The following is a 10,029-nucleotide window of genomic DNA, read 5'->3' as shown; positions in this document are numbered from 1 at the left end:
CTAATGAGACTTCCCCTTCTAAATTAAATTGTAATGCAGTAACAGATACACGAAAACAAGGTTAAATTATTCAAATTATATTTATTGAAGCAATCAATCAAAGCAGACATGTTTGTTTATCAAAAGCTGACTCGCTGTTCCTCAAACACAAACAAGACTTGTGGTAATCGTCCAGCTGGAAGATTCTCTCCATATTTAATGTCTGCTTTATGCAGATTTGCTAAGCTTTGTTATCTAATTCAAGGGCTGCCAGCTGAAGCTAATTAAATGTTTATTTCATTATCACAAGGGAATGTTTCTGCTGCACTAGAAAAAAAATAGCACACATGAAATGTAAATGCCTGCTGGTATAAACAAGAACATAGAGGAGATTTCAGGAGCATCACTGAAATTCGGCGCCATAAGCCGTATAAAAGTCTGCAAACGTGTTAACCACAGAACTCTGGAGCTGGATTTCACTTCATGATAACTTTTGGTTAAACCATTATGGCCGAATTGAAGAAGGGCTGCTTTAAGATAATGTATGTACATGTTGATTTTTACTGCCTACGAAGAAAATACCTACAATAAAAAGACACGTTTATCACACTAGCATATATAAAAAAAAACACAGAAAAGGAAGAAAAAAAACAGGAAAAGAAATCCAGTACATGATTTGACCTCAGAGCAAAACATCCAACTTTCAAAATTGTTACATAGAGAAGCCTGAATTATTCATTTGGATTGGGATTGGCATCCTGATACTGGGAGAGGTCAAAGGTGAGCACCTTGCTGATGACGCAGTCTCCTTGCTGTGAACAGACAGAAAATGTAATTTGTGGTTTTAGTCTAAGGTAACAGCAATTAACTCTGCTTAATGCAGTGCCTCTAAAATAATCATTCTGTGACAGTGGTCCCCAACCCCTGAGCCGCTGGCCGGTACCGGTCCATGGGACAGTTGGTACCGGGCCGCAGAGAGAGAACAAAATAAACAACTTATGATTTTTATCTGCTTTGTTTATAATATGATTCTACAGAAATTTTTATTTTGGAAAACTACTGGATTCTCCCAACCACATCCGACTCATTCTTAGCGTAATTCAAGTCGCTCGATCACATCTCAAAAGGCCATCGGCTACTGGCTAAAGTTGAAACCAGCTGCAGATATTTTACAAAGGATAAAGATAAAATTTACCCTCAAAAATTGAGGGAAACTGGAGGCTAAGAAAATATTGGATACTACTTCAGCCTCCTACAGGCCAGTCCGTGAGAATATTTTCTGATATCAAACTGGTCCGTGGCCTGAAAAAGGTTGGGGAGCACTGCTCTACGGCACTCATCTATTTGCATTAGTTATTTGAAAAGTAATGATAAAAAACCGCACCTCTGGATAGACACCAATGAGAGAATCTGCCTTAGTGTAGAACTCCTCCTTCAGAGAAATGACGATGGCCTGGAAGTTCTGCACAGACTGGTCTTTGATGTAATTTGCCACCTTTAAGGATAAAAAGAAATCCCAGCTTCAAGATGAGCAACAAGAATGAAAAGTTTCAAGAGAAACAACACTGAATAAGAAGCAGAAAGCAGTGAATCAAACATGAACAGACCTTGCCAATATTAGTGTTGTCCAGAGCGGCATCAATCTCATCCAGGACAAAGAAGGGGGCCGGTTTGTAGCTGCAGACACGAGGGAAGGACGTCCAAAAGGGGATTATTGTTTTACAAGAGGATGACACATGTTCTGTGTTTCTGGATTCTCAATTTCAATCACCTGTGAATAGCAAACAGCAGAGCCAGAGCAGCAACAGTCTTCTCTCCTCCAGACAAATTATCCATGGGTCTGAACCTTTTTCCTGGAGCCACACAGTTATAATTGATGCCGTCCAGATACGGTTCTTCTGGGTTTTCTGGGCCCAGGAAAGCCTACAGGGGAAGATTTAGGAAAAAACGTTGTTTTACAAGTATTTTTTACGAGTATAAGTATTGTACGAGTGGAATCATGTATTGCGTGCTCTAAGGAAACTTGCCTGGGCGCTGCTGTTGCGAGACAGTGCCTTGTAAATCTCATCAATGTTGGTGGCCACGGACTCAAAGCAAGTGTTAAAGCGATCGAACCTCTCCTTCTTGATTTGCTCAAAGGCCTGCTTAGCTTTCTTAGCCCTCTTACGAGCAGCTTCAAACTCTGAAGAAGAAACAACAAAATGAGTCAAATGTATCCCCTTTCCCATAAGTTATTTGACAACAGTCTAAAATCTGACAACTCCCTCTCACCATCACTGGTCTCCTGGAACTTGTCCCTGACACTCTCAAGCTTTTCCATGGCCTTCATGTTGGGAGCACTGATCCTCTGCAGGATGCTTTGCTGTTCATTCAGACGCTGCTGGAGTGTGTTTGTCTCCGCCTTGATCTCCTCTTCTGACAGAGCATCCTACGGGGTGCAAGGATGCGTGTTTATGTGAAATTTACAAAAAGAATCACCATAAACAAATAAATAAGATTTAATGTGCTGGCATGGAGAATGAGTGTCTTGGCTCCACACAGACACACTGTTTAGACGTTTTACCTTAAGGTCTTCAGACAGGCTGCTGTAATCGATCTCAATAAGAGCTTCTTTAGCCAGAACGCTGCTCGATGTCCTCTGACTGCTAGACTCGTCGGTCTGAGAGCTTCCCTGCAGCCGCAGAGCAAAAACAATGTTTTCCCGTCTCTTTCTCAAATCCAGTTAAAGTGACAGAATGAAGACCATGTCCGTGTACCTCTCCCTGGCTGATGTCATCCATAGTTCCTGAGCGAAGGGGCAACCTGATGTCCTGCATTTTGCAGGCCTGCAGCAGGTTGTGGCGGTCGCTGCGCTTCTGCTCCAGTTTGGTCTCGATGGCTGTCACCTCCTTTTGGAGCTGGGTCAACTCTCTGGAAACAAAAAGAAAAGGTTTGTGGTGCAATACAAAATAACATTCTCACACTGAGGAAATGCTAAATCTAGCTACAAACTTGTTAGCGCCTCCAAGTTTTTTGCGAATTTCTTCCATTTCATGGTTTTTATCGTTGACTTCAGATTTCTTGGTGAGGTGCTGGTTTTTCAGATCCTGTAGCTGAGCCATTGTCTCATCGATGATTTTCATGTGCCTGTGCTCCTCCTGAAAACAAATCACACAAAACAATTTCACATTTAAGTTCAAATGAATCTATTAGCAGAATAAATGACAATTTCAACTTTTTACTAAAGATTGCTACCTTCTTTAGTCGCTCTATTTCCGCTTCATCCTTCTTAACAGTCTGCTCCCACATCATGACCTTCTCTTGATCTTCCTTCAGCTGGTTCTTCTCATAGTCCACCTGGATGCCCAGCCGAGTTTTCTGGGTCTCAAACTCAAGACTGAAGAATAAAAGTGTCAGATTAAAAGAAGGAATCAGGACAGCTGATCATCCACAGAACTGACGGGACAACAGAACTCACCGTTTCTTGGCAATCTCATTCTGCCTCTTTACTTTCTCCTCCTCAAATTCTCTGATGTTCCTCACTCCAATCTCTTTGCAGAACTCAATAAACACCTCGTCTTCCACCTGAGAATCAAAGACAAAGAAGTCGGTGCTCTGCATGTTTCCAAAAGGATTTCTGAGTGAACTTCAGTCTCTTAGCCTTACCAGGTTCATCCGATCGCGGAGGTCTGTGATTTCACGCTCACGGGACTGGATTATCCTCTTAATGTCATTGATGCGAGGGCCGAAGTTTGCAAGCTCGCTCTCTAGCTTAGACTTTTCCTGCAGGACACACAAAAAAAAGAGAGTTTGATGCAACACCAATAGTAAACGTGCAAACAATGCAAACTTTATCACTACCAGAGTGTACCTGCATGTTGAGGGAGAGGTGTCGAGTTTTCGTCTGTTCCAGATCACTCTGAGAGTACTTCAGCCTCATCTGCAGCCCGTGAGCTTGAGACTGCACCTGTCGCAGCTCTGCCTCCTTCCTTTTTGCTTTCATTTGCTCCTACAGAAAGATGAGATCTAAAGTTTGACAAACTGAAGTCTGTGAGAACGTCCAACAGCTGTTCACAGCTGGATCAATACACCCAAAACACCCGGAATCAAACATAAAAACTTGCAGGACTAAAAGTTAACCTTAAGCTCTTCCGTAAGTTTTTCCTTTTTCTCTTTGAGTTTATCGACTGCCTTCTCATCCCAGCGTCTGGCCTTGGCTTTCAGGTCGCTCGCTCCTCCAGAGATGACTCCAGACTTCTGGAACAGAGTTCCATCCAGAGCGACGGTCTGGAAGGAGTAGACAAAAGGAGAAAAGCAGTCTTCACAAATGGATCCTCAGATGGACCAACTTTAGTTATTATTATAATTTATTATACTCAAAAGCAGATTTTAAAATGCCCAAGGATACCATAAAGAGTATGAACACGTACAACACACAATAAAATTCGGCACAAAACAAAGCAAAGACGGTGCAGATCAAATCACAGAGAGAAAACTGGAATGGGGGAGTTTGAGACTTCAACTTGAAGTAAAACTGAATCATGTTCTGGACTTCAAGATTTAAAGAGCAGAAGAACTGAAGGCTCTGAGGGGGGCAGAGGGAACAGTGAGGTGATGGAGGCGGAGTACCTGAGACAAACAGGAGGGAATGGAAATGAGGAGGAAATTCTAAAGGGTTTGGAAGAGTGGGATGTTGAGGAGTAGGATTTTATATTCTTTTCTTTGAAAAACTGGGAGCCAAAGCAGATGATGTCGAACAGATGAAGCAGTGAAAAGGAGGGTTTATTGTTGTGATATACATTACTGAGTTCTACACCAGCTGGAGTTTATGGAGAGATTTTTGGGGAAGATGGGGGACTTACAAAACTCACGATGGGAAGTAGCAAGGTTGAGACATTGATATTACATGTGTGGAAATAACCTGTCCGAGTGACGTTGCTCATGTGAGAATGGAAAGATAACGTAATGTCAAGAACAAAACTTCAACTAAACTTCACCCAAAGAGAAGGGAGAATGAAGAACCATCAGAATTCTGAGAAAAAACTTTGTTTTGGAGGAAATAGATGGGATTTCAATGAGCAAGAGCTCAGTTTTATCACTGTTTAGTGGTTTGAAGGTGTGAGATTGGCAGTTGGTAAGAAAGAGGGGTGGAAGTATGGAATTAGGTTTGGCAGACAGATAGAATTGAGAGTCATCGACAAACAGTGAACCTGAACATTAAACCTGTGGGAAAAATTCCATAGGCATAATCATTTCTTCTCATGTAAAGTACCTTGTGTCTGTAAGGGCCTCCGAAAGCGATTCTTCGTGCATCTTCTACATTATCACATACAAGAGCATTGCCACAGGCGTACTGGAGAGCTTTCTTGATGTGGGGCGGCTCGTAGCGAATCACATCAATCACCAGCTTTGCCCCTCGCAGTTCTCTGAGTTTTTCATCTGTCGGTTTCACCTTTAACAAAAATATAGCATTGAAAACCCAAATGAATGTATATTTGTTGTTCATCAATATTGATATGGACAAAAAACTTCAAATCATTTATCTTTCATCTGTGTCATCACTTTCACCTCGAGGTAGTCGAGAGGAAGGAAGGTCTCAGGCTCTCCTCTCTGCTCCTTGATGTACTGAATACAGTCTCTGCCCGTCTTCTCAGAGTCAACAATGATGGCATCCATGTTTTTGCCCAACACTTTGGTGACAGCAATCTGATACTTCTTCTGAGTGGGCTGACACAGGTCAATCAGACGGCCGTACTAAAACAAGAAAAGGTCCAAGAATGACTTCATAGTAAATCCTGTTCATTTGTATATCCCTGTATTAAGTCTGTATAAGTCATTACAGAATTAGTAATGCTTTTAAAGCTTGCTTACCACAGAGCCAGGATACAGCCGTTTGATACTCTCCATGATCTCGGCTTTGCGCTGCTGTCGACTGTTCTCCTGCCTGTCGATTCTGGCGTCTCCCAGCTGCTCCATAACCTACAGCAAAACCAATAATGAAAAGAAGCATAGAAGAACTCTGCACAGCTGATGATTTAGTTTGCTGGTATTACAATAAAATGAAAACTGGCCAGCATGGATTATCTGCAGTGTAAAAGGAAGTTGCTAGCATCCACATTTTAAAGAATCGTCATCGTTGGAAATATATTGAGTCTACCTTAATGTAGGGATAAAAAAATGCAACACCAACAACTCCATGTGGTAAGATAACAGATCGATGCCCCCCACCCCCTACCTGGTTAAGCTCCATGTTGATCTCATCAATTCTTCTCTTGGCCATCTCCACCTCCTCGGTCAGTTCTTCCTCCATGCGCTTCTGTTCATCAAGTGACTGCCTGAAAAGAACAAAAAACAGATTAATAGAATAAAAATCTACAATAATTCCAGAGCATTTGAAAAAATAAATACATCTAAAAGATAAACATACCTGCTGGTGGCAATATAATCTTCTAATTTCTCGATACGCTTCTGGTTTTCCTCAATTTCCCGGATTTTCTGTTTGATTTTGGCCTGAGAACAAACATGATAAATATTGGTTCTGATCTTTGCACAGAACTTTTGATTGAGTTTATCCTTTTTACCTCTGTTTCCACTTTCTTCCTCTCCTCCAAGTCAAGGCGGTCCTGGTCAGCTTTTTGGTCGCGATTAAACTTTTCCAGCTCTTGAGCCAAAGTTGCAGCTCGCTTACTGGCCTCCTCCTTCAGGCGATGGTACTGCTTAACCTGATGGAGGAGAGAAAAAAAACACTCATACAAGCTCATAGCAAACTTCCAGCCTAGTGTAATAATAGTTTGTTCATTCAAATTTTCAAGAAAGCTATTATGTCTGTACGAGTTAGAAGCTAAAGAAATAAAAATGTATTATGTTTTAACTGAGCAACATGAAATGACATTTGCATTTTTTAAACACTTTAAATTAGAATTAAGGAATCTTGAAAACCTTTATCAAAAAGTCACACCTGATTTTCCTCAAGAGTGAGGTCCTGGCCCTGGCTCTGCGCCTCTTCCTCCATCCTCTCCTCAAAATCTTGTTTTGCTATTTCCACCGCCCTCATCTCTTTGTCTAATTCATCCATGTCTGCTTTGCGCTTCTTGTACATTTTCTGTGCGTTCTGGAGCGATTTTCGCGCCGCCTCGAGCTTCTTGATCTTGTGAGCAGTGTTCTCCTTGGCCTTGATGTACTGAGGCCGCTTCTGGTTCAGCTCAGAATCCTTCTCTCTGCGAGCGAAATGATATGATTAGCATTTCATTAAGAATTTAACCCCAGATAATTGATGTAGAAACACCAGGAGCTAACTGACTTGATTTCTTTCTCGATGGTCTGCTGCTCCCTCATCATTCTGCCCAGCTCCTTTTTCTTGTCTTTCAACTCTTCCTCCACATGGTCCATCTTCTTCCGGTCCTTGTCAATCTCCTTGTTCCGCTGGCCCAACTCTTTGTTGAGCTTTTCAATCTCAGTTTCATTGTGGTAGAGCTTGAAGAGCTGGAGCTGAACACTGGCCCTGGCAACTTCATCCTTAAGACGCTGGTAACGCTCAGCCTTAAAGAGAGATCAAAAGACACAAACTACATGATCACAACAAAACTTTCATGAGTTTTGTCCATCATCACTGCGTCCATCTTTTATAGGTCACTTTAGTTTAAAATGTCTTCTGTAAATAGAATCCACATATTAAAAATGATTACATGAAATAATATACGCTGTTTGGATTTATTTGGTTTACACCATATCTTATAATTAACAAACTATGCTGCCATAAAAGCAATTTAGCTTTTTTGTTTTAGTGAGTATTTCACAAATTAAAGTTCCAGATTGGAGTTCAACTTTCTCCATAGAACAGTAATAACAGGTACAAACCAAAGGCATGACATGTGTTATAATCTTACACAGTTTTCCGGGCAAACAAAATAAAAATGCTTTTCAATTCCTTTAAAAAAAAGGTTTTCAAGAAAAATGTGTACACATTATTTTATCGTCACAGAGACATACCTCCTCCTTCTCTTGCTTGGCTTCTTTGCGTTCTGCGGCGATGTTTTTTTTCCGATGATAATTGAACTGTGTGTCTTCTTCTGCCTTCACCATTTCTTTCTTCCTTCGATCATACTCCTGGGCCAGCTCTCCTGAGCGGGAGATTTCCTCAAACAGGGCTGTGCGCTCTTTGGGGTTCTTCATGGCAATAGACTCTACCGCTCCCTTTTAGTAAAAAGAAGAAATAAATTAAATGCCAAACCAATTTAATCCAAAATTGTTTTAAGAGAAGAAAAATAAAATTCACAGGATTCACATCAGTGGATGTGTTTAAAAAAAAAATACCGTAATGGAGCAGACAACCGTCAGTACAAACACTGTCTCATCAGTCAACAGTCATAGAAAGGGCATGCTATGCATTTGGTCTCACCTGGAAAACCAGGAAGTTCCGGGCCTTGATCAAAATGCCAAGTTTTTCCAGCTCTTCGCTATAATCTGGCAGACCCACAACTTTGCTGTTGATCCGATACTCAGAAGAAGAACCTGCAACAAAACCCCAAATGTAGTCACGTAAAAAAGAAATTCTAAATTCAAATAAATCTTTTTTTTTTTATTCCTTGTTGAATCATAATAAAATATTTCAAAGAAAGGCAATATGATTGTTTAGAATCAGATTTTTCCGTCAAAAACCAGTAGATGAACACATGCGAAGTTAAATAAAAAATAAAAACTTTTTCTGTGTCAAGTGACAAGTAAATGTATTTTTGCAAAAATTCTAATATCCCAGTTATGCTCAGCTAAAAGCAGACAGACAAAGACAAAAGGGCTGATATTACACAACAGCAAAACAGTATTGAACTTATTATTTGTGATTTACTTGCAAAGATAATGTTTTGCTTATTAAAATCCCCACACAAATGTGAATAGGTGAGCATTTGAAAGAATTAATGTGTTAATAATACTATTCTTTTCTTCTTCTTTTTTTTTTTTTTACCTATGATAACTCTCGTGAAGGTGCGTTCCTCGCCATTATCTTCTTGGTAAACCATGCTGACAAAGGCTCTGTTTGCAGCTGGTTTTCCTACAGGCGCTCCATGGATTAGATCCTTCAGAGTCTTCACACGCAGATTACTGGTTTTTTCTGCCAACACAAAGCTGATGGCATCCATAAGGTTGGATTTTCCTTTGGGAAAAGCATACAGACAATCTAGTTAGAGAAGTTGTAATAAAATGTAGTTTTACAGAAATACACAACTTTTAGAAATACAGATAATCAATTTTCTCTTGTGTTTTCACATAAACTAGGGTATCAAAAGACGTGTACTTTGAGTAAAATATAAAGAGAAACAGATACGCAACAGTATTTTTGATGGTATGACATTAATTTGTAATGTATGTTGTAATTTAGTAATTCATTTACTCTCGTGGTTAAAAAATATCAATTCAAAAAAATCAAAATATTGCAAATAAGAAAACTCTACAGAATCAGTTGTGGGAAATTGGTAATTATTTTATAATAACCCAAATCTTGTGGGCTTTAAGATAGGACCAATAAGTGCAAATGAAAGTGTAGGAATGGTCTGAACATGCACTCTCTTCGCAAAAGCTGCTTGGTAACACAAAATAAAATTTAGGGTTAGATCACCGTCATAATAACAGCAATATATATTTTTTCTCCGTTAGCAGCAGCGACTTGAACTGTTGGGCATAACTTACCCGATCCATTGGGTCCGATTATGGCAGTAAATTTATGAAACGGTCCAATAATCTGCCTTCCTTTATATGATTTAAAATTTTCGATCTCAATGAGTTTTAAATAACCCATTTTTCTTTATTTGTGCAGCAGACTGGGAAAACAGCTGCACGGTCAATGTTAGCTTAGCGAAGAAAAAATGCTAGTAAGCTAATGCTACAGACTCATGCGTTCGCAAATGAAAAAGTAGTTGCTTTAGGTCGATGGCTAGCAGTAGAAATTTACATTATGAGAAGTACGTTTACGTAAACAAAATCATATAGATAAAATCTTTATCAAATAAACTCGGTGCATTAGTGAAAACAAAGCGCCATTTTACAATCTCGCAGGAAGATACTAAATCGCGCGAA

At 40.0% G+C, this 10,029-nt stretch overlaps 1 protein-coding gene across 1 annotated transcript; it reads right to left on the bottom strand.

Moving 5' to 3' along the window:
* Positions 1 to 61: 61 nt before the first annotated feature.
* On the bottom strand, positions 62 to 9,997 carry smc1a (structural maintenance of chromosomes 1A). Its single transcript, XM_004070438.3, has 26 exons — positions 9,643 to 9,997; positions 8,921 to 9,109; positions 8,357 to 8,469; positions 7,948 to 8,151; positions 7,259 to 7,497; positions 6,917 to 7,175; positions 6,540 to 6,680; positions 6,386 to 6,468; positions 6,194 to 6,293; positions 5,830 to 5,937; positions 5,527 to 5,712; positions 5,231 to 5,410; positions 4,099 to 4,245; positions 3,830 to 3,967; positions 3,625 to 3,741; positions 3,437 to 3,543; positions 3,214 to 3,355; positions 2,971 to 3,116; positions 2,736 to 2,889; positions 2,543 to 2,650; positions 2,251 to 2,407; positions 2,007 to 2,161; positions 1,751 to 1,902; positions 1,587 to 1,656; positions 1,364 to 1,474; positions 62 to 791 (listed from the first exon to the last, which is right to left on the bottom strand). Exons 1-26 carry the CDS (start codon positions 9,749 to 9,751, stop codon positions 711 to 713), a joined length of 3,696 nt encoding a protein of 1,231 aa, XP_004070486.1. The 5' UTR covers positions 9,752 to 9,997; the 3' UTR covers positions 62 to 710.
* Positions 9,998 to 10,029: the final 32 nt, after the last annotated feature.

Source organism: Oryzias latipes, chromosome 7, assembly GCF_002234675.1.
Source record: "Oryzias latipes chromosome 7, ASM223467v1".
Lineage (NCBI taxonomy): Eukaryota > Metazoa > Chordata > Actinopteri > Beloniformes > Adrianichthyidae > Oryzias > Oryzias latipes.
Note: the sequence above shows the minus strand (reverse complement) of the source record. Positions and strands in the feature narration are given on the sequence as shown.